General features: G+C 43.4%; 1 protein-coding gene across 1 annotated transcript; it reads left to right on the forward strand.

Annotated features, from left to right (window-relative positions):
- Positions 1-1022: 1022 nt before the first annotated feature.
- Positions 1023-24278, forward strand: LOC144693500 (EEF1A lysine methyltransferase 3-like). The gene is made up of 3 exons (XM_078563349.1): positions 1023-1243; positions 2126-2237; positions 22767-24278. Exons 1-3 carry the CDS (start codon positions 1124-1126, stop codon positions 23150-23152), a joined length of 618 nt encoding a protein of 205 aa, XP_078419475.1. The 5' UTR covers positions 1023-1123; the 3' UTR covers positions 23153-24278.
- Positions 24279-25492: the final 1214 nt, after the last annotated feature.

Raw genomic sequence — 25492 nt, forward strand, 5'->3', positions numbered from 1 at the left:
AGGTAGGAACAATGGGAGTGGAAAGGAGCAAAGTGGGAAATGAATGAGTGAGCGAGAGTGTAATTTGCAGTGCGGGAACATGAATTGAAACATTCAAGGAGACGGTGATAGATTATAATTATAAGAGCTGAGCTGGAAAGACAGTGCCAAATGATTACGTATATTCTTATCGTCACCGCTACACAAGTGTCTGTTTAAAATCGTCGATTCCCCAACTACGATTTGATGAATACACAAATTAACTAAAATGTTATTGCCCTATTGTAGCCCGAGACGACACTGGGGCATATTGTGACACTCATCTGAGAAACCGGGGGACAAAAACTATTGCACAGTACCGGCCGGTGAACGCAGGTTCGCAGCATAGACGGGTTGAAAGCAAAAAAAATCAATAGAGCAATAGACAATCTTGTCTCTTCTGGTAAATGGGGAGCCCCTGAAAGGGTTCTTCGTGTTAAATGTTGGGTGGCGCCCAGCCGCAACGCGAGCTTTCGGATCACAAGGATATTTTTCATGTGTTTTAACTCATTAGGACCTATACACGGTTTGTTTGGATACATAATATTGTCAACAATTTAAAGTTATTTGGGCCAATGGCAGCGAGTCACGCACTCAAAATATGAAGAACACGCTTTGGATTTCCATTTACTTTTCTGCTATTAGCCTGGTATTCAATCCTGAAATGTATCAGTAACTAGTAGTTATAGCTAAAATATAACGTTGTTCGTTTTAAATATTTGACGTACATCTTTTGAATTCATACGTTAGATTATATTAGATGTTAGTACATTATTTAAATGCTGTTCCGATTTAGGATCAACGAGCAATGTTGGGTTCATGCTGATTTGAGCGTTTTTTTTTATTATTGACAGTTGCATCGACTGTAAGATGAAGGGAGCTTTCCTGTGTTTTGCTTTGGGTCTTCCTAGAATGTTATGAGATTTAAAGTAGAATTAAAAGGTGCCACGTCTTTCCGCATCAGCGTTTTCTTTAACGTATTTCTTTACATCCTAGTTAAAAAAAATCTTGGACTGGACGCCTGGAGCCGAAACCGAAAATTCATATCTGGGACTGAAAGCAACCTGTTGGACAATTTGACAGAGTCCATTTGAAATCAGAAAGGATGAGCAACACCAAAAATGACGATATCTCGGTGAAGGACTATAAATTTTGTGGACACACTTTAACGATTACGATGTTTAAAGGAGCTTCTTTAGGTCTTTCTGCTTATGTCTGGGGACCTGTAAGTCTAGTATTGTCAAACATATTGTTTGAACTTAAAAATAAATTCCCGACCCATTGCAAGGCCTTTCCAATTTATCCCTGCAGTTTTGGCCACACTCGCTTGGATTAGAAACTGCTTTAAGTGGGTGCGTAGCTGCAGAATCAGTTCCCAGTCTGACTCCGAGACAGATTATCTGGGTAAATGACGCTGTGAATTATACTCCGGCCTCCCCAGCTGCAACCATATTTTGAAACTGAACAGAATGCCCGTGTTGTCATTTGAGCATTTAGGTTCTAGTAACCACTTCCATTTTGTATCAACTAAACGTTTCATATCCAGTTGCACAAATAGTTCAACACACCGTCGACAAACCATGCCATTTGGTTTCGCTATGCGTCCCCTCTGAAAAGCGTTTGGCTGATGCCAGCGTCCTGCTTCTACAACATTTTTCGCTTCCCGCTCAGAGTAATCAGCCATTCGCCTCAGACTGGCAGGGCAATGCAATATAAATGCAGTCTATTTCCTTATTTTAAATTCCGATTTCAATTATTCTCGGATCCCGGCTGTTAAAGATGAACAATTTGAACACAAAAGGTATAGGGGGTGCATGGCAAAAGTGCGATTAGAACACTCCGCTTTTCATTATATCTTCCTTTTTTTGACATCTCTTAGAGCCCGAACTCACCACTGAAATCAATAGATTTGGTTGTGACCTACCTGAATGACTCTGTCAAGGCTGTTTTTCTACCCATATGAAATTGCTTAAGTGGCCTTTTAAAACTCCTCCCCAATCATATCTTTCTCTTTCCACAAACCGCCCTTTTCTTCCTCTTCCCACATTGTCCTTGTGCTTTGCGTACTTTGTAAAATGGTTAGCACAACGAATGTTTCTTTTGTCAGGCAGTTGTACTGTGTCAGTACTTTCATGATGAGAAGATTGATTTTACTGGGAAGAAGGTGCTTGAACTGGGTTCTGGCACCGGAATTGTGGGAATTTTGGCGGTGCTCCTAGGTAAGTTAACTCATCTTTCACTTTTGAAATGAGAAATACAAATTCTCACTGATAGTAAACTTAAAGGTATAAAGTGAAAAAAGATACTTCATTGATAGTGACTTTTCGTTATGTTTAACGTTCCATTTGCTATCCTCCTGACCTCTATAGTTACAGTTCGGAGTGAGTATCCCGATAGATATTAATGTTAATGCATATCCCCATATTATCACTCGTAGTACTTTCCTTGTTGTCATATACAGTGCATATGACTAATACACTATTCAAAGTCAATTATTACTCTTTGTAATCTACTCAATAATCGATCTACATAGTTCCTATCCTTCGATTACTATTCATATCGTTTACTCTACAGTAACTAAGTATTTATCGTCTAACGTCAAGACATAATTTTAAATGTATACTACAGTCATAATCCATTGTGCTTACGACAATGGTTACAAGTTACAGTGCTTAGCTGTCAATTTACAATTCATACTGGTCATCCCTCTAATCTCTGCTTCAAGCATAACTTTCCATAGGCACTATTACGATCTCCATAGAGACTGATAACTTTTGAAGAGAGATTCAAACTTCCAGCTACTAGTTAAAATAATGACAAGATGTAACATTGTAAAACATTTACTGTAACAAATGACTAAAAATACCTATGACAAAGCATTGTTTTCTTTTAGAAGCTAATTTATATTTTAAACTACAGAAATATTCCCCTTTAATATTTGTCACATATCATATTCCCCAGGCAATTACAGTCTTTATACTAGACAGTGCACAGTTGCTCCCAACTTAAGGGGATCGCAAATCCCCATTTCGCCGAGTAGTAACTTGGAGTGAATGTCTACAGGCATTTTCTGCAGCTTTCACAGAGTGTCTTAAATCCAGGGACAGCAGTGAAGCCTGTTCTGATGGTACCTGAACCCCTGGGCATACCAGAAAAATCTCCCAGAATCCCTAGAAGGCTGCAGAATGTGTCTCTTTGAGTAGAGACCATCTCCCTCCTGCATCCAGATGTGGTAGCTCACAACGCCAAGCGTCTTTTTTCTCTCAAACACAAGAAATATAGCCTCTGACAACAAAGATTGTTTGGCCAGCAACTGGGTCACTATATAGATAGGGAAAATCTCAGGAACCCTTTCCCGTAACTGCTCTGTCTCCTTGATCTCACTTGGCGTCTCAGACAACTGGGGAAGCCACCACCTTAGCCCCCACCAAGTCATTTCCAAGGAGCAATTTAACCCCATCCACAAGTAAACTATGGACAATCCCCATAGTTACGGGCTCAGACATTAAGTTGCACTGCAGGTGCACCCAGTACAAAGGTTTGGGTATATACTCGCCCCACTAATACTGTTCACTAAAATCGTGACATCCAATCCAGTCTCTGGTGGAACTATCATGCCTTTCTCCAGCAAAAGGCTTTGGGTGGTTGCTGTATCCTTAAAAATGGCTAGTGGCTTACATGCCTCATGTTGAGGGGTAGGGAGTTATTTTTATTTTAGACAAGAAGTCCTGGTAACTCTCAGAGATCTTGTTCACCTCACCCACATCAACCACACTGCCTTTTTACTGCTGTGGTCAGAGCCATAGCATTGTCTGCTGTGCCCCTTCTCCTGCACTGACCTGGTGCACCCTAACTAATCCTTTGGGCTTTTCCAATAACTTCCAGCAATCAGCACAAAGATGTCCCAGCTTGTTGCAAAGGAAGCACATAGGCTTCCAGGTATCACTCCTATTCTCACCTACCATTTTAGCCTGAGGAGAGACCCCACTGCATTTCCAGCTTTCTCTTTTCGCCCCTGGCTTTTCACCCTCCCAATTTCCATCCTTCTCAGGCTTGTGAGGGTGATGGATAAAGAGTTTCCCTTGGGGTAAGGGCTTGTGGACAAGCTCAATCAGTCATCTCAGTTGCTTGTCTAGCTTTTGAAACCTTTTGGTTCTCCACATACGTACTTAGAGGTAGGGAGTGAGATTTTAAATTCTTGCAGGAGAATTAACTCTGAGGTTTTTTTGTCTGGCCTCTAATTTTAGTGCCACATCCAGTGGTTGAACGTAAGTTGTTTGACTCTTTCAAACTCTATATAAGTTTGCTCAGTATGTCTTTGGAGGTTTCAAAATTTCTATTAGTTTCAGGCACTAACTCAAACAGAGGCCTTTTTTGTCATCTCAGTCTGCGGAGGTCTCCCTCAAAGCATGATATTAACCTTATGGGCTTTGTCTGTTCACCTGCTTTGTATTAGCAGTGTCCAGTTTTCAGCAGACCATTTCATTTGCTTTGCTATTTTCTCAATGAAATGAAAAATGCCTCTACGTCCCTCTCCTCAGGTTTTGGGCTTGCTTGGGCAAGTTTAAAGTTCCAACATGTGAATAAACCTTCAATTTACTCTCTCTCATGCAGAGGTTTAGTGTATCTGTAAGCGCTATAGTAAATTATGGAGAAAAGATTTATGAATGGTCAGCAGTGAACTTTGGTCAAGATGCAACAATGCCTAAGGCATCAAGAGGGCGAGTGTACTAACAGGACTTTCTCAGTGAGCTCACAGTCTAGATAGAATGATGTTGAGTCACATGCAGTGCACTCATCGGAGGCCAACAATGCCTGACCTACTGGAATTTCTATTTTATCAAGGCCTCCCTTGTATCTTGGCCTTCCATGCGTTCTTGCGCAGACCCTTGCACCTCTCCTTCAGGGTGTTCCCTCTCTGCTCTTCGCCCCCATCAGAGAAATGCCTGCAATCCTGTGTTTCCTCTTCCTCCAGTGCATCCCCTCTCTGAATGGTGAGTGCGGCACACAACGACCATCAGTGAAACTCTGGATGGCATGTACAGCTATGCTTCTCCTGATCAATCCAGACATTGGAAACAGCTCTTTAGGAGCCCAATTGTCTGCTCGATGATGGCCCTGGTGGTTCCATGGCTGTTGTTATAGCTCCTCCTTGGCTGTTCTAGGGGCTCTCACGGCATCATGAGCCAACACTTCAAAGGGTACCCCTTGTCACCGAGAAGCCATCCATCCAGGGCATCAGGTTCATTGAACATGGCTGGCACCTGTGAGTTCTGGACAATGTAGGCTCTTGCCAGAGTATCATGCTCATACCTGCATGATTCTTTGATTGTGGTCACATACCAACTGGACATTCAAGGAGTGAATATACAAGGCTGGCCTGCTGGAACCTATATGGTGACATGAGTGCAGTCTATGTCTCCCTGAACACCAGGGAAACCTGCCATCACTGCAAAGCCTCTGGCTCATTCCAGTTAACTGTGGCGTTCAATTAAAAATGCAATATACTGACCTGCCCTTTGTAATATTGCAAGTGTAATGCACTGGTATGCAGGAGGCTTGATAATGCCATTGAAGTCTCCAGAGGCAGCCTGAAAGGATCCAGTGGCAAAGAAATTTAGTGCAATAGTCTCCTTTATGGCCACTAGCATTGGTGACTACCCACGCAGTTTGAAGCTATCTCCCCTGCCAACATCTCACAGAGAGAGATTACTGTGGCTCTGAAGAGCCTAAGTCTCCTCCATCAATGTGTCTCTGATATTTGGAGATAACTTATTCTCTGCCTATATACTTGGTTGGCAGCACAAGTCCCAGCTCTGCGCCTCCGTTGTTGCAGCATTATGTCTCCATCAGCTAGTTGCTCCAGTCCTGATCTGCTATCCTCATGCACCATCAATGGCCATCTGGCCTTCTTCCTCTCCCTCTCAATCTCCTCCTTCTCCTCACTGGCAGATGTGTCTCCCATGAAGACCACTATCCTCATGTCTGTACAACCAAACAGGCTGAGGTACAGTTGAGGATTTAAATGCACCATTTCGCAGGCTAAATGACACCTCAAAACAGCAAAGGTATCCCTTCGAAACAGCTTCCAGCAGCAAATGCTAACAGCATTCACAGCAGCTTGAACTACAGAGGTCAAACTAAGGATCCAGCTGGTGACTTTTAACCCGCCCTCACAATCTTTCAGTGAAAAAAAGATTCCCAACGTGTATTATTCCAGTAATTTGCCAAATTAACAAGCTTAACTAAACAATTAAATTGAATTTAAATAAGGTGGGCGGGCTTCCAATTTCTAGGCCTGCCACCTGCCATATTATTGCGTTCAGGCATGATGTCGGGAACACGACCCAATGTCATCCTGCCTAATAATACATTGGTGTGGACACAGTATAGTTTTCGCTGCATATTATTCAATTTCAATTCATCAGTGAACAATGCCTTTAAACTGTTCCAAGTTATTTCACTCTGTCCTAAAAACACTCTACACTTGAAAGTGGACATTTTGGTTAGTATGGAATCAGTCTAGTACACAAGAAAACTGTACTGGTGTTTTTAAATTATGACCAAAATAGAGAATAATTTCCACTTCCAATTACACTTGTTTGTCTATGGTTTCAAATCTTGGACGAGCCCCCTAAAATCTGTTATGACACAGTCAACAAAGGTAAACTGACTCCTCTCTCTGTCCCACTTGAGGTGGTTGTAAGAGAGTTTGAATTTAAAAGGGAAGTGATATTGCCAATTCTTTATATAGTGCTAAAAGTCACTCAGGTACAGATGCAGAAATTACAGAAAAAGGTTTAAAAGGGTACAAGCATGTGCAACTACCCACTAATGCAAAAACCATGTGCACACAATCACCAACTCCACCCCCACCTCAAACATGCAAAGAAAAGTAAAACTCTTCAGAGCATCAGATATTAAAAACTTGGCCAAGTAATAAGTAAATGCAGAAAACAATTATTCACAGAATGTCCAGATGCTTATGTACAGCTGAAGGGTCCAGATCCACAGTATCTGCTGCTTCTTGGGGTTTCTCACTAGAGACAGTGGTGTTGAGTTAGAATTATCCTTTACGAACTCTGTTTGCAGCAATTATGTCTTCTGGTGGGTTTTCTAATCACAAACAGCTGAGCTTTGATGAGAGTGGTTTCAAAAGAGAGATATTGAGTAAGCCTGTTGCCTCTGTGGCAGTCTCTCTCCATGCTTCAAAAATCCAGCACCTATTTTCTACCCAAGAGCTGGATCACATGAACCCTCTCTGTTAGCTCCATAGGCTTTGCATCTCCATAAAAGCAGCTGTCTTTCGCAAATACAATATTGTAGCCGCTGTAAGCCAGTGTCCTTTGCTTTGGAAAAGTTTTCTTTTCAAATAAATTCAGTACATATGTATGTCTAGGTGATGACATCATAAATTAATATTTTATATAATGCATCTTCATAACATTTCATTAGAACTGTTCTCTAGAAAAGTCATATTTGGCACAAAACAGTAACTCTCTTTCTCTCCAACAGATGCTGCCACACCTGCTGAGTATTTCCAGCACACTTTTTTTTTGCCTTTTCTCTACGTTGATCACACAAAACTGCTGCCTGTCTGCAATATTCATTGATTTATAAGGAAGCCCATAACCTGGTCTCAAAAATGATCTCTTCCCTATGGAAATGTGAAACATATTAACATTACATCCAGGCAGAAATGCTGAATACATATTCTTCACCCCAACTTTTTTCATCTTAAAAGTAAATGAACAGTTTAGAGCACAACTGTTTAGAACCCAAAACTTTCAACACCCTTCTGGAAATTTGGAAGACTCAGTCTACGTATTGTAAATTCAGAGGCTGCTGTCATTGTTTCCAAGTGTAAAAGCATCGCACCTTCTCTGCACTAAAACAATCTAAGCCTTCCTTGATCTCAAGAAATCAAATCACCCAGGCCTAATCTCAGGCAGACTTCAGAACAGGTCACATGATCCCCTTCATTCGCCCTAATTTTAAATATTGTGTCCCAAAATATAATCTCATAAATCTCACAATTGTAACACCTCCCCCCACCATCTCAAGAGTGCAAAGTCATCACATTCGTCACAAGTTTTCATAAACACTATCCATAATATAACTAACATTCTACACATTTTAAAAACTAACTTATTACGTACTGTACAAGTAACATTCTCCCCCATGCTGTCACATTATCCATTACACAGTCCATCTCAGCAGCATCACAATGTTTATACTGTATCAATCAAATGCTTGTAACAATTAGGATTTAAAGTCCTTTTTAACAGTGAATATTAAAGCCCTTCCTCTCAAATGACACAGAAAATGGTTTTGTTGCCAATAGCTCATGATGCTTCAAGTTCATTTTGTTTCCTCGTCCTTGGTTTAAAAAATGGCACAATTGATTCAGTCTGGGAAACTTTCTCAAGAACAATATTGCTGACTTCTGATAGTCCTTCTGGCTTTTGAATACCAACAGGTGTAAATTGTAGTCTCAGAGAAAATTGTCTGTCATAATGCTTTTTTACCCTCTGGACTCATTAGTCAGCCTGTGAAACATTTGGCCCAAGCTTTAACCATGATCTCAATTTTCCTTCCTGGCTGGAAGTTTTTTTAATGCCTAAATCCTCAAAAAAACATTTCAGCTAGGCAACCATCTGAGTCATATTTCTCCTGTTTAAAGGCAGGATTATGGTTCTCCTTTGCTGCTTGAAGAATCTGATTGAGATTATGTTTATGTTCTGATAAAAATTATTGCTATTCTTTTTTAGTGAGCTCTCACAGCTTTCAACACTGTTACTGTTTTTTTTATCTTCCTATTCAGTATGAGCTTTGTCCAATTTTTTTCCAAGCAAGAGCCATAGTTTCTGTATTTTGGAGTTTCATTTTCCACCAAAATTTTAATGTGCTCTCTAATTCCACTGCATCAGCAGTAACTACAAAGAAGTCATTCTGCTTCAAAGCATTCTCTCTCTTTGGTTGTCTTGCCTGGAGCACCGCTGTTGTGTTCTGTTCTGACACCTTTAGCCTAAGACCAACAACATGTTCAAAGCAGTCAGATTCAGTTTGTTTGCATTTGACTTTAACTTTTTATTGCCAGTCAGAGGTTTCAAGTGTTCTTTACTCTAAGAAATCTGAGCTTTTGATTCTTTGGACACATCTTTAGTCGAAACAGTACTTTCTACAGCAAAATAACAAATACTCCCTGACTTCTTTGCTATAGTGTCAGTTTCAATGGACTTGCTTACCATCCCGAAGATGGCAACATTCTATCTCCCATGAGTTCATTTCCTAGCATGAAATCAACACTGTTAATAGGCAATTCAGACACAATTCCATCAATAACTGAAACATTGACTAAAGCACAGTTTACATTCACTCTACGTGATGGAAAAAGTAAACAATTTCCATTAATATCCCATATCAATTCTGTCTTATTTGTGAATCCCATGGAGAGAAATTTGCATATTTTGCAAACGCCAAGTTTCGAGACAACCCTGTAACCTTAAGAATAACTATATTTTGGCTCCTTGGTCAGACAAGAGTGGAATTACTGCACCATGAAACTCCCATTATATTTTATGCTGTGATTTGCACCAACTGTAAATACATTAGATGGTTTTGGTTTGTTACCGGCACCAACTACTGGTACAACATTCTCTGAAGTAGCATTGGGCACTCCCACCAAAGCTACTGCCTTTGGTTTCAACTTCCAACAGTCTGCTTTCACATGTCCCAAAGTAACATTTTGGTCTCCTTGAATTATTTTTCATCTTCCACACCATCTCCTTCACTACCCTGACAAACATTGTCTTTTCAGTTTTTCCACCCCCTCATTGTATAATATTCTATCACAATCAAGTCATTTGTCTCTCCAGCTTCTCTGTGTGTTTGCAAACAATGGTTTACTGTCACCTATGTTTTTGTGGAATAAATCAAAGCTATCAGCTAAAACAGCTCCCTCCCTTATGTTAGAAATGTTACGGTCTTCTAGGTGGAACTTGATTCCGAAAAGAATACTGTCTACAAATGCATTCATTAGCAATAGCTCTCCAAGTTTTTCAAACTCCTGTTTGATTTTCATCAACCTATATCATCGATCAAACACCATCTCTTTTTATCTAGGAAATTCCACAAAAGTCTGGTTCTGTCCCTTGCTCAGATGTTAAAATTTTTTGTCCACAAGCCTCTGGAACTCTCATAAGCACTAAGCACAGTAATCTCAAGTGTGTCGAAACCTGCAGACTGTTCATCAGAATGAGTCAAATAAACTGCCAATGTTTTTTTTATTAAAACATTTTGTAACAGGATTGCCCCAATTTTTGGTGCCCATTATAACTTCATAGGAATTGTCTAAAATGATATAAATACATTTCAACTCCTTTCTCACTGAATTTAGGCAATGGGTGAATGTTGCCAAAAACAAAACCAGGAGGCAAATCTGACCCATCGTCAAATCTACCTGTTACCCCCCCTGTTCATGTAATTGAAGACTTCTTCTGTACAGTTCAAATTTCCTAGCTTTCCTTTCCTTTTGCAAGTCAAGACTTTCCCTTTCTTTTAGTCTTAAATCAATTGAAGTTTTCACATTTCTCCTTCTTTCTCAAAGTCAAATTTTTTGCTTTTCTCTATCAATTTCAATTTCAAACGGCAGAATTTTCCCCCGTAAGGTTGTTGGGGGGGGGGGGGGTGGGGGGGGAAGTTCAGGAGCGGGCACATGGAGGTGCGCTGCCCATTGACGCCCCTGATCGGGGGCACAACGCCATTTTACGTGGGTGGGCCAATTAAGGCCTGCCCAGCGTGACGTCTGCCAGGAAGTGCCATGCGGTCCCTGTGCTGGTGGGGGGGGGGGGATTTCCCTCAGCCCAGAGCATACTCATCTCCCTGAGGCTCAGTGTTACCTCAGGGAGATCGGCTCCACATTAAAAAATGTTAAAAATAGAAAAATAATATTTCCCTGATATGTTCCCTCATGCGACACTGTCACATGAGTTGGGACATGCCCATCACTTTTATTACATTTTAAAAAACCCGTGGATGAGGTTTCATGCTTTCTCTGCTTCCCGCCAAGGCTCCCGGCCTGCCTGTCAACCTTAAGGTTGGACGGGCAGGTCCATTAATTATGTTAAGTACTTTGTCAATGGCCTCAATAGGCCATTGACAGGTCGGCGGGCACACAGCTGATTCGGCTTAGCTCCCGCCGACCTGAAAATTGAAATGACGTGGGGTGATGTCGGGAGTTCTACCCGATGTCATCCCGCGTCATTTTACGCATCGGCGAGTGAGCCCCGCCCACCGGGAAAACCTGGCCAAAGTTTCTTCATTTACGAGTCCAATTCCAGTTGTTTCATTTGCAACTGTACTCTCATCAAGTCAATCTGCGTTTTATCCAACTTACCTTTTCCTTGCTCCAAGAGGAGGAAACTCAGTCACTAGAAGGGTTTAAAATAGATAAGGAGGAGATAGATATTGGATAAGCTGTCGGTACTCAAAGTGGATAAGGTACCGGGACTGGATGAGATGCATCCAAGAATATTGAAGGAAGTGAGATGGAAATTGTAGAGGCATTGGCAATAATCTTTCAATGTTCCCTGGATTCAGGGGAGGTGCGGAGGACTAGAGAATTGCAAACATTACGCTCTTGTTCAAAAAAGGTTGTAAAGATCTGCCCTGAAATTACAGACCAGATCAGTCTGTACCACTTCGGTGATGGGGAAACTTCTAGAAACAATGGGCAGAATTTTATGTCCGTCGGTCAGGCGGGCCCAACCCACTCGGCGGCAGGCGGGTAGCCGAATGCCGCTGGCGAAACTGGCTGCGCCACCATTTTCCGCGGGTGGGTCAATTAAGGCCCACACTGTGGCTTTGCGACTCCCGTGGAGAACGGGAAAACAGTCGCGGGGGCGGGCGGCCTGTTTAAAGAGTGGCCAGGCAGCCTGCTTGAAGCAGTGCACCACAGCATTCAGAGAGGTAGAAATACTCCAAGTGGGGCAGAGGAGGAGGAGGTGGAGGAGGAGGAGGAGGAGGAGGACAGGCTGCAGGAGAGGCCAGTGGGGGCCACTGTGCACCCAGATTCTCAGACGCATGCCTTGCTGCCCTCCTGGAAGAGGTGGGCCAGCGACATGATGTTCTGTATCCTGAGGATGGGAGGAGGAGGGCACCCCATGTTACCAGCCATGCGTGGGAGGAGGTGGGCGAGGTTGTAAGTGCCCATGATGACGTCAGATGCACTGGCACACAGTGCCGAAAACGCTTCAATGATTTGCTGCGCTCCGGACGGGTGAGTACCATGTCTATCTGGGCTATTTGAGGCAGAAGGCAGCTTTAGCCTTTGCTACCTGCCCCACTACACCCCCCCCCCACCCACCATGTATGGCTGCCGTTACTGCATAGGGCATCTGTCGCACGCTAGTTGGGCAAATGGGTACTGACAATGCTTACATCAGCCTTAGTGGTTGAGGAGAAGAAGGGCTTTCTGCGCAGCATATGTTGGTTTCTGTGGCATTTGAGTAATTTGGGGGCAAGCTGGGACCTCCTGCACCCTTTCAGCCAGTGCACCCCACATTACTTTGTCCAGAAGGTCCTCAGCACCTCAGCTGTGAACCTCATGGCACTCAACCTAGATGAATGCCTCCACGTTACTCATCCCTGCGCCAAGGGGAAATGTTGCCTTCTGGCCACCCAGTCTATGCCCCTCCTTACAGAATGAAAGGCAATAATATGACCTCTCAATCTCCTGAGTTCGGCGGAAAATGACAACTGTTTGAAATATTTCCTCAGCCACGCAACTATCCAGGCCACAATGCATCCACATCAGATACCCCTGCACTCTCCCCACTCCTCTGGTTCTTTACAAGCCATGTGCCATTCACGAGGCCATCTAACCATGTGCGTTTAATACTTGGGGCTCGTGTTGACTCATTTGGACCTCACCAATGTTCTTTTAAGGGTTTTTAAGGGTGAGCTACTTATGTGGATGGGGTCGAAGGGGTTGAAAGGTTGAACTGATTGTATGCTAACTGATGCACTGTCCTTGTTGATAATTTCAGCATCACCACCAGAGTGACCCGCACGTTCTGAACTCCACGCCTAAGGGGCAACATGTGCAACTTGCGGCACATAATTTCAGCCAGCCAGGCACCAGCGCAGGCGCACACACCTCGGTGGGGAACTTACCATTGGCTAGTGTCCCAGGTCACAGTGAAGAGGGCACATCACGATCGCTGGAGGAGATGGTGGGGCAGAGAGTGCCGATGGCTCCAGCAGCCGGAGGGCTGCAGGGGATGAGGCACATGCTGAGCCCAGCACTGATGACGTGCCTCTGGAGTTGTCCCCATTGTAGCAGCTGCAGGAAAGGTGGCAGGAAGTGCATTTGCATCTGGCAGGGTTGCATGAGGGAATGGTTCAGTTGCTCTCTGCGACGGAGGAGTCTAGGCAGAATGCACACGCAGAATCCACCCTCAGGGCAGAGCATCAGGATTCCTTCAACGAGAGATTGGTGACACTCAGAGAGGGGCTTCCACCAAATGGATCAAAATATGATTGCGTTACGCTCTAACCTGCAAGCCCACAAAGCGGTTCTGGCCACAGGTGGTGTTTTCCAATGTGGGAGATGTTGTGGACACCAAGCGCCAGCACTCGGTGCCCATGCATCTGCGGTGAGCAGGGAGGTAGATTTGGACCTCACGTCAGCCCAGCAGCTGCCTGCCGTCACTGTGAGCTCCTCTCATGGTGCTCCGGCTGAGGGCAGCAGCTCCTCCACCCCTCTGCCAGTCAACATTGTTTCCGTTGAGGCTGCGACAACTGGGGAGGTGCCAGTTCAGGAGCTGGCTGCTCCCTCCCAGGCGGGGCCATCACAGGCTCCACGGGCCAGAGGACGCCCGCCAAGGTCATCTAGGCCGATAGCACAGCAGAGTCAGCAGGCTGTCTCACAAGCCACTCCGAGCGATGGGGCTGCACCTAGACGTAGCACCCGGAAAGGGAAACAAGGCACCTTCGGCACTCCACGGGTACGTCACTGGTGATTTTGTGTTGGCCTTAGAATAGGGACCCCTTTTTGTAACATTGTCGAATAATCATGTGGGCTTTAATTTTGGACAGAATAAAGTCCACCTCTGTTACCATGGCTGAGCATCTTTTCATTGTGGTGCTTCTTTCATTTTCACAAAATTATCATGAGTGTTTGAGTGGAGATTGATGTTTCTGTACTAAGGCCTTATTTGCAGCTGATAAGGTGGAAGAGGTAGCACCTAAGTGCCACGTGTGGAAGTTCCAGGCAATGCTGCTCCTGCTGATCCATGTGTGTGGAGCTAGCTGAAGGTTCTTTGGATTAAATTGTCCCGGGTGTCCCTGCCTCCTTGGTGTAAACACGGGTCATCGTTGTGGCCCTCATCAGCCTCATCCTCTGAGGCACTGCTGGATTTATCATGTGCAGCCTCATCCAGGGCGTCAAGGTCCTCATCATCAATTGCATCCCCCCTTTTCAGCGCAAGATTGTGCAGGGCACAGCAGACTACCACTATCAGAGAGACGCGATCAGTGGGGTACTGGAGTGCACCCCCTGAGTGGTCCAGGTAATGGAAGCGCATCTTGAGAAGACCGATGGCTCTCTCCACCACAGCCCTTGTGGTGCCCTGGCTCCTATTGTACCGATGCTCAGCTTCTGTTCTTGGGTGGCGTACTGGTGTCATGAGCCACCTTCACAGGGGATAGCCCTTGTCACCCAGCAGCCAACCATCTAGCCGTGCCAGAGCACTGAAGAGCCCCGGCACCTGAGAGTGTCTGAGGATGTAGGCATCGTGGGAGCTGCCTGGGAACCTTGCACAAACTTGTAAAATCTGCATCCTGTGATCGCACACTATCTGCACGTTCATCGAGTGGAAGCCCTTCCTGTTGACAAAGGCACTGGGCGCCTTGAGGGCCACATGTGTGTAATCTATAGCACCCTGGACGCGGGGAATCCAGCAATGGCTGCGAAACCTCTGGTTCACTGTGCCTGACTTGTGTGGTCACAGTGGAAGTGGATAAGGTGGATACCCGTCTGAACAGAGCATCTGTAACCTGCTTGACACAAGTGTGGACAGCTGATTGGGAGACACCGCAAAGATCACCCACCGAGCCCTGGAAGGAGCCAGAGGCATAGAAGTGGAGGGCAACTGTGAGCTTCAGAGCCACTGGCATGGGGTGTCCACCCACACAGTTAGGGGAGATCTCAGGGCCAATCATCTGACAGATATAGTTGACTGTCTCCCTTGAGAGTCGGAGCCTCCTTCGGCACTGCACCTCAGTCATATTGAGGTAGCTGCTTCGCGGCCTGCATACCCTGGCAGCAGGATAGTAGTGTCGTCTGCAGCCCCTTGCACCTTGGACAATCTCTTGGCCCTGCGCCCCTTGTGCCTGCGCCTGGACACCCAAAGGTGCCTCCCTTGTCCTGGCCTGGCCTCCTCCTGATTCTATCCCGCCCTTCCTCCTCAGGGAATCTGCCTCCATTGGAGAGGTCAGAACCCATAGCCCCAGGCTAAATGGAGGCCTCCAGAAAGCCGCATGGCTGAAAAAGAATGCTGTCTGCAGAATGCTTTCACTTTACACAAAAACCTCTTAGACATCGATGAGAACTACTAACAATCACACAGGTATGTTTTAAACACTTTCATTCATCAATTATAACTTCATGAAAAACATGAACGACCCCTCTGAGTCCACATATCCCGGCATTGCAAAAGTTTTCTTAAATAATCTCCTACCCGCCTTCCCGTTGGGCCCGTGTGCCGACCCAAAGTTTGCACGGGTCCCTCAAAATCATACACAATTGGCTAGTTAAGGGGTTTAACGAGCCCTTCAATTAATGGCGGGCAAACTGATCGCGCCCGCCCACCGAAATATCACGATGGCGCGCGCTGACGTCAGTGCACGTCAATTTACACGCTGATGTGCGGGCTACACCATCCGCACGTCAGCTGGAAAGTTCTGGCCAATGATTCAGGATAGAATTAATAGTCACATGGAAAAATGCAGATTGATTTGGAAGAGTCAGTATGGATTTGTTAAAGGGAAATCGTGTCTAACTTACTTGGAGATTTTTCAAGAGGTAACAGAGATGGTTGATGAGGGCAAGGCCATTGATGTGATGTATATGGACTTGCAAAAGACCTTCAATACAGTACCACACAACAGACTTGTGAGAAAAGTTAAAGGTCATGGGATAAAAGGGATAGTCACAACATGGATAAAAAAAATTGGCTGAGGCATAGAAAACAGAGTAATGGCTTTTGGGTATTTTTTGGGCGGGAAGGAGGCTTGTTGTGGAGTTCCCCAGGGGTCAATATTCGGACCCTTGCTTTTCTTGATATATTAAATGATCTAGATCGAGATCATCACGAGCACTGCACAAAATTGTGTGCATTCACCTCTGAGTTCTCCTTGAAGTTGAGGTTAACAGGTTCAGTTCAAGCCTTTTAAAAGGTAGTTGTAAATCACGTCACTGTGAAATCATGCCGACAAGGAATTTAAATTTGATGTGGGGGTATGATTCTGGTGTGTGGCCATGGTAATTAGATGCAAATTTAGTACAATCAACTTCCCGATGATCAATGGCAGGAAACATGGCCCACCATTGACTGGGGGAGGGGATAATTGCACCTTGGATTTACATCGCCAGGAATTACATTACTGGGAAACACAACTGGGGCCTTCTCATGAGATTCTCCAACTCGTCACCGAATAGGCCTGCAGTGGACAGGGGTGGAAAATCCCAGCCTATATGTTATTACTTACGCTATGAACTCAGGTTTATTTTTCACTTCCCCACAAGAGTTCCCTTATACAGTACACGAATCTTGAAGATTCATTCACTTTTCCTGGGATCAATTGAGGGGTATGCCACAGTCCTCTGGAATATACTTGAATTTTTCTAAGCATTCCAGCTTCCTCTGAGATATGGAATTTCATGGGATCCTTCCATTAGATTTTGGCTAAGCAATCCTTCAAATTCTCTTCAAAATGTTATGAGTTCTCAACTCACACTTAGGCTTCAATGCATTCTCAAAGCTAACTCCTGGTTTTCACAATGATATTTACTGTAGATTTCTTCTTCTAGCTCTAAGCTAGGCAAATCTTCCAGCTTCTTTACCCCTCACTAATTCCAAGTCTCTAAACTGATTGACCTTGGCCACAAGCCTAACACTGTTTCACTGTGAGGACCACTGTAGATTTCTTCCTATAGCTACAAGCTAGTTAAACCTTCCAACTGCCTTTTCCCTCACAAAATCCAAAATGAGCTCAAGTCCCACCTGCACTCCATGCAGTAAATGGTGAAGTTAGTATTTTCTTTGCTTACGGTGCAGTCCTGACTAACAATCATCTGCTATTGGTTCTCTCAGTGAGATGCAGTCTGCACCAAAGCAAAACTGCAACTGCCTGATTTCTGTACAAACACCCAGATAGCTTAAGTAAAAGAGTCTCCCAGCCACACAGCAAATCTCTATGACAACGTGGCATACTTTGGGGTGTCCTCCAAAAAGTTAAATTAATTATTTTACCTTCAACACAACTCTTTGATTCTGTAACCCATAAGAATAATTTATATTTATAATGGCCCTAAGTCCCTGCTTTCACTAAGAGGTCCAGAGATGGGTCACCCATTGCTTAAGTTTTTTTATTCCATTATCACTCTGATTTGTAAGATAAACAGAGGTTAAGTAAACCTTGGCTTGTTTAATTTGTCTTTACATTAGGATTGTTTATCAGATTTTTTAATCAGGCTTTTCCATTTATCTTACATTTAGCCATCTAATTCCTAAAACTAAAAGTTATATTCTAAAGCATATGAATCGTGAACGAGATACCCGCAATGCTAGAATAAACACCATTAACAAAACACTATTTTCTTTCCATAGGCAACTTATACTTTAAACTAAAAAAAGGAACATCTTGCTTTTACACTTCTCACACATCTCACTCCCCAAAGAATTACAGTCCTTATAGCAAACAGTCCACGGTTGGTCCCCACTTCCAGTTGGTTCCTGTATCCCTGTTTCATTGAGTCATAACTTTGAGTGACCATCTATAAGCACTTACCTCAGTTTTCAGAGAGTTTCTTAAATCCACCACCACAGTAAAGTCTGTTCTGATAATTCTTCTTCCCCTTAGCCATGACAGGACAAATCTCCCAGAACACTTGGAAGGCTGCAGTCTCTTCGACTAGAGACTGCCTCCCTTCCACATTCAGCTGTGGTAGCCTGAAAACTCAAGCAGACATTTCTTTCTGCTGACCAGATAGAACTGTGTCTGTCTGCGATATTTATTGATTTGTAGGGAAGCCTGTAATCTGATCTCAAAAATGGATACCCCTTGCCTCTTTCCTATGGCATCATGAAACACTTTAAACTTGCACCCAGGTAGAAATGCCAATTTGCTTTTATTCACCCCAACTCTTTCACCTTAGAAGTGAATGGATAGTTTACAGCATAGCTGTTTAGAACCTGAAACCTTCAACACATCTGAGATTTTGGAAGACTGTGTCTACCCAATATAAATTCAGAGACTGCTGACATTGTCTCCAAACATAAATATCTTGCACCTTCTTCAAAGTAAAATAGTCTAAGGCTTGCTTTGATCTCTAACAATCAAACATCCCAAGCTTATTGTCAGGCAGACTTCAGAACTGGGCACGATTCCTTTCATTTACTCTAATTTTAAAGATACAATTTCAAAACATAATAACCTTATAGACATCACAATTGTAACAGATCTATATATGATGTTCACTGCAATAGTTAATATTCAACATGTGGCTGTCTATAATTAATATTCATTGTATTTACTCCTGTAACAACTATTCATACTGCAAACCACTATAATTATTATTCATTGTGCTATCTGCCTATAGCTACAGTTCATCATTCAAACTGGTCATTATACGCAAGCTGTTTTTAAAATTATTTCTCTGTGTTACTCCTATAATTAACATGCTTAGTTATGTGACTATATCTGTTAGTTATTATTCATATTGTGTACTCCTATAATTATGATTGCCACTATATTGCTATTTATATCATTAACCCCTAAAGTTACACTTCATGGGCCTAAATCTTATCCCTGCTTCTACCGTTGATCAGACAAAAAACAGTACACTTACCTGGTTAGGTTTAAAAACGCCAAACATCCAATGCATCACGCAGAACTCCCTCACTGCCGGAATCGAGTAGAGATTTGTGAAGCGTTACAGTGCAATACACACACCCCCTTTTTTACCACACAGCTGCCATGTTCTGGTAAGTGTTTAAAGGCGCAGTCTTTTAATAAATGAGAGTGCATTAGTGAATAGGTGAGTGAATGGACGGATGGACGGGTGGGTAAGGTGGGTAGATGAGTAGTTGGGTGAGTGGGTAGGTGGGTAGATGAGTGAGGTGATGGGGTCAGGTCAGGTCGCAGTGGGGTGTAGTCAGGTTGGTGTGGTGCAGCAGCATGGTCAGGCGATCGGGGTGGGGGCAGGGGGTAGCTGGGTGTGTTTGGGGGTGTAGTCAGGTTGTGGGGGTAGTCGGGTCTGGTTAGTGGTTTGTGGCATAGTTTGGCAGGGAGCAGACGTGGGGGGGCGGATGGCGTGATTTGTGTGTGGGGGGGGGGGGGGGGGGGGGAAGGTCAGTTGTGGTGTTACCCAGATGTTAGTCAAGGTTTTAAGCTGTATTTCATTTCCTGGATAACTATCAAGGTAAGTCCTATGGATTTGTATGACTCTAACTCAGGGTCAGAGACATTCGCGCAGGGTCCTGGGCAGCAGGGGAATTGCCCACTGGAATTATAAACTTCCAACACAAATCTGCATGTCATGACTTCGGTAGAGTCCTAACATGCATCTTTGGTTGTACGTCAGGTCTCTGACAATTCAGAGGCCAGAAGATTTGGGCCATAATGTTTAGAAATGTCATCATTACAGTTTACACTTATAATGACAACTTATAGCCGTTGATTATGTTAACACTACTTCTATTGCATATTCCTGATTACAATTCCTACTGTGGACTCCCCTAATATAAGTCATATGCAATCACTATACTGTTACTTGTATAGTTAATTTTCATACTGTGGCCGCTATAATTACTATTCTTCACATTTGTCCTTCAAGTTTCTATTATTAATGAATAAGCCTATTTTTAAAAAAATAATGATGTTTATTGTACCTATAACTGTGGTTACTGTCGCTATTCCACAATTTTTAATTTAGACTTCTAAAATATTTACTTGAAACAACAGAACTGACACCCTAATCACTCACACAGATCACCTCTCTCCCGACTACTCCTCTGACCTCTCTTCTGCCTGTCTGAACCCACTGACAAAACCTGACCATCACCTGACCGCTCGAATTGTTGGCCCTGATCTCCTGACTAAACCTCGGCTCACTGACTAACCACCCAACCTTAACCAAATACCCCTTCTGACCATGCGACACCCCAACCACTGGACTACCCCTGACCAGACCTGACTAGCCCCCGACCTGACCACAACTCACAACCCAACCACCCACAACCTACCTACCATCTCTTAACTGTACTGTTGGGTGTACCTACACCGCATGAGCCGCAGCAGCTCAAGATGGGTACCAAGAAAATCTTGATGGCAATTTTAGGGCAGAGCAGCTGACATCCCACGAGCGAATAAAAAATAAACATTCTGGTCTGCCGTGTACAAGAACACTTTAATGTAAAACAAAAACAGAATTACCTGGAAAAACTCAGCAGGTCTGGCAGCATCGGTGGAGAAGGAAAGAGTTGACGTTTCGAGTTCTCATGACCCTTCGGCAAAACTGAGTAAAGTTAGGAGAGGGGTGAAATATAAGCTGGTTGGGGTGGGTTGGGGTTGTAGGGACAAGCAAGCAGTGATAGGAGCAGATAATCAAAAGATGTCACAGACAAAAGGAACAAAGGGGTGTTAAAGTTGGTGATATTATCTAAGAAAATGTGCTAATTAAGAATGGATGGCAGGACACTCAAGGTACAGCTCTAGTGGGGGTGGGGTGGAAAGACTGACGACAGGGTATTACAGTTATAGATTTAAAAATAATGGAAATAGGTGGGAAAAGAAAAATCTATATAAATTATTGGAAAAAACAAAAGGGAGGGGGAAGAAACGGGAAGGGGGTGGGGATGGAGTTTAAGATCTAAAGTTGTTGAATTCAATGTTCAGGCCGGAAGGCTGTAAAGTGCCTAGTCGGAAGATGAGGTGCGTTGGGCTTCATTGGAACAATGCAGCAAGCCAAGGACAGACATGTGGGCAAGAGAGCAGGGTGGTGTGTTAAAATGGCAAGCAACAGGGAGGTTTGGGTCTTTCTTGCGGACAGACTGCAGGTGTTCTGCAAAGCGGTCGCCCAGTTTGCGTTTGGTCTCTCCAATGTAGAGGAGACTGCATTGGGAGCAACGAATGCAGTAGACTAAGGGGAAATGCAAGTGAAATGCTGCTTCACTTGAAAGGAGTGTTTGGGCCCTTGGACGGTGAGGAGAGAGGAAGTGAAGGGGCAGGTGTTGCATCTTCTGCATTGGCATGGGGAGGTGCCATAGGTGGGGGTTAAGGAGTAGGGGGTGATGGAGGAGTGGACCAGGGTGTCCCGAAGGGAACGATCCCTACGGAATGCCGCCGGGGGGATGAAGGGAAGATGTGTTTGGTGGTGGCATCATGCTGGAGTTGGCGGAAATGGCGGAGGATGATCCTTTGAATGCGGAGGCTGGTGGGGTGATAAGTGAGGACAAGGGGGAATCTATCATGTTTCTGGGAGGGAGGAGAAGGCGTGAGGGCGGAGTGTTTGAATGCCTACCCTTCTTGATGACATCTGAACGGATGGGGTCCATTTGACTTGACGCCAGGTTCAAACTGATGTCCAGAAAGAGGAAATTCATGCCAGAGTAACCAGAAAATTTTAGTTGGTAGATTGCTTCGACCTCAACGGCAGAGCAATCCCCTAGCCATTGCCCACGAAATCTGGGCCAATATCTGTTTTTTAATCTAAATTAACCAAACAGTGTTAGTGGGAATGCGAATACAGATTTTGACTCCTTTGCTGTCCATTGCATTCTGTTTGCTTCAGAATGAACGTTTTTATTACGCCAGGTTAAGATATCAAACATGCTTAAAAGCTGAGTCCTGTTTTTCCTTATTTCGGAAGAAGATATTGCGACATACGCGAAGGGAAATCGTGTCCAGCAGTACTCAATTTCAGGCTTCAAAGGACAGCTTTAGGGTCAATCGCTTTTAGTGGGTCTGTAATGACAGAGTTTTGTAACTCTAGTATCATAACACTTTCTGAAGTGCCCAGAGACCTGAATGTATCCATATGATCAGGCACTGGAGAATAGCGATGTTAAAATAACGAGAACATTTGCTCCCCAACACATCTGCATAAAAAGTAGAACGATTGCTGCTTCCTCTCTTTTTTTTCTTTCAAATTGAATGGTTTTGGAAAGGTCTGATTTTACCTGAACTTATTTAAAACCTACACTGCAGTCAGTGTATGTAGAGCAGGTGCGTGTGGGCTAACTGAACCCCTTCAGTACATGTGCTCTGTGCTGGATGGGAGCAGGGAGGCTTCCCCCTGGTTCTTTGGGTCAAGGCTACTCTGTGTCGAATGGCCAAAAGGAGTTACAATTTCCTGCGATAATTTTACTATTCTTTCTCTTCGGGTGACCACAATGCACGTTGCAACTCGTGCTTGGTAGAATCATAAGGTAACTACAATTACTTTCTCTTTTTTTTGCCAGGCGGACATGTCACCATTACGGATGTACCACCAACGTTGAAGCAGATAGAATACAACGTTGATGCTAACATTCCTGTCACCTCCAAACATCGTTCAAACGTGCGTGCCCTTCTCTGGGGTATTGACCACCTTAACTTTCCATCCGACTTTGATTTCATTCTGGGATCGGATGTTGTTTACAGCCCAACGCTCTTTCCAAGACTTATAAAGACACTTCTGCATTGTTGCAATGAAAACACCACAATTTTCATATCTACTAACATGACCGCCAGAATGGGGTCCGAGAATTTCCACAAGGAGCTAATACCAAAGCAATTCAAAAGCGAGCTCGTTCATACAAGCGGGATGATTTGTATTTACAAAATGAACAAGAAACCCACGAGATAAGTACTAGTTCCTGATACAGGGGCGGGGAGAGAATGACCCATTTTTCATTTTACACAATTCTGGAGGGTTATAAGGTTTACTAACCTTTCCGAATGTCAGTTTGAATAAACTTCTCATTTTCTCTCCTTTTTCAAGTTCCTTCCCTTGCTCTCCCAAAGATTTGTGATCCACACTAGCATAATATTCAACACAGCTCTCTTCTAGTGAAAGCTTATCAACGTTAACGCTATCAAATCGCAGCAACCAAGGACATAAGATCCAAGGGTTTCAATTATTTAGTTATGATCGTAGGGACACATTGGTATGGCTTTATATTTAATAGACGAATTAAATCGTTTATAATAATTGGGTTAACGCCTTCGGTAAATTGCGCGTGGGGTTGAATACGCTAAGCAAATCGGTTCGCACACTTCAGCTGAACCCAACGGAAGGCGCCAGGCTGCGTCCTGTTCAATCTAGCGGCGATCTTATCTTCCCTCTTTGTTCATATCATGAATTCAACTCTCCCATTGCCTCCATCAACTCTTATTGCTGGAACCCAAATTATCTGGGCTGAAATAGGGCTCGCTAACTATTGAGTTCCACTGCATTATAACCCACAAGTTATAACGTGCCGTTTATACTCACTTGAATTCATGGCAGATTGAACACTCAGAAGTGCAACTGAAAAGTCACGCCTCCCTCGGGCATAAGGTGTTCCGGCTAAATTACTAACGTAGAAGTTAAAGAACAGAAATGATTTCCTCTCTAGAAGTGCAGCGCCGTAAACATGGGCTTTAGGTTCACGATTTAAAGGCGGGACAGCCGAATGTTTTAAATAGGTCCGTGTAGGCGTTGTGAAAATATTTATTTTTTGTGACTTTTCTCCTTTATATTATTTGGAGAAATATCGCAAGTTGCAACAGATACATTTGCCAACTATTGGTTCTATTCATTTAAACTGCGAGGAGCAAGATCGTACCGCAAGCCTCAAGAGATACCAAGTCTTTGGCCTATAACACGGTATAACTCAGTTGCACCTCGAGGATCGAAAAGATCCGAACATTTCTGGTATTGTGTGTAATCATGATGTATTAAATATGTATGTATCTGTACTGCAATTAATAAAAATGTGGCAAAGCTTGAACCTGTTTCAATATTTGAATGGAATTGGTTTTGTAGAATATGTAAAGTTGTTGATTTACTTTTGTTTTTTTTTATACCACACACCTTCAAACATAACCACTGTGTAACAAGGCATGAATAATAACAAAAATGAATCAGGTTTGCCACCTTTCACCCTGATATTGAAAAGTGTGGTGCGAATCATTTTTGTATATAATAAAGAATCGCTGTAAAGTTATCGAGTACCATATTATTTGTTTAAGATATGAAACTAAATATCATCATAGACCAATTTACTGGAAACATCACTGCACAGCAACACACGAGAGGCAAAATATCATTCTCAGTATCTTCTTCCCCACAGCATTTTTCTATAGTTGATCATTATTGGTGCGGCAGGGCTGATTAAACGGACAACAGCTAAAGGCTCCTCAGAAAAAGTCACAATCGGCACATCATAGCCTTTCATCGCATCTGATGTCTAGGTATCCTCTGATCTCTGAAATACAGCTCCTTCTTTCATGTGCGTTAAATAAAATAGATCACTGCCGTTATACTATAACTTAAGTGTTAGCAAGTTTAGGATAGTGCAACAGCCCTGTTAACCTTAACATTTAATTAATTTCCATTTTACGGTCTCTTTCTAATCAACACAAGGTGGCATGGTCTTTTTCCACCACTGTTATTGAAGTTCGTGTATAAGGGCCAAGGATAATATTAGACAGGGGTACAAGCATTGTGAGTAGAAGGTAGCGGGAATAGGTTATACCATCTAAGGATTAATGGAGTAATACAACTAACTGTTCCTTGAAAGCACTATTAGAGCTGCAACTTACATTAGGTCTTACTCACTTCAGAAGGTTCAGAAATTTAAGGCAGCACCCATCAGTTCTGTTGACATGCATCATATTTTCTCTATTGGAACAAGAGCTGTTTTCAGATTTCGAAAAGATTTTGCTTTCAATTAAGGAGCACTGAACATAATATACTTACACAATTTGAAGAAATATCCATCTCTGTTGTCTTCATGTTTCTTGTTCTCTCTCTGTCTCTTGTTTGCTTCTGCCTTTCCTTTGCACATCCTTAAACCTGTTTTGCTTCAATTTCCTTCTGCTTCTGTCTCTTTCTGCGCGTTTTCTTCCTCTTTCCTAGGAGGTTGTATCAGTTTAGCAGCGTGTTCTGGAAAAGGAACTACCTAAAATATTAATTTTCGTTGTGGTTATGAAGAAAATGTGA

Source organism: Cetorhinus maximus, chromosome 18, assembly GCF_964194155.1.
Source record: "Cetorhinus maximus chromosome 18, sCetMax3.hap1.1, whole genome shotgun sequence".
NCBI classification, from domain to species: Eukaryota; Metazoa; Chordata; class Chondrichthyes; order Lamniformes; family Cetorhinidae; genus Cetorhinus; species Cetorhinus maximus.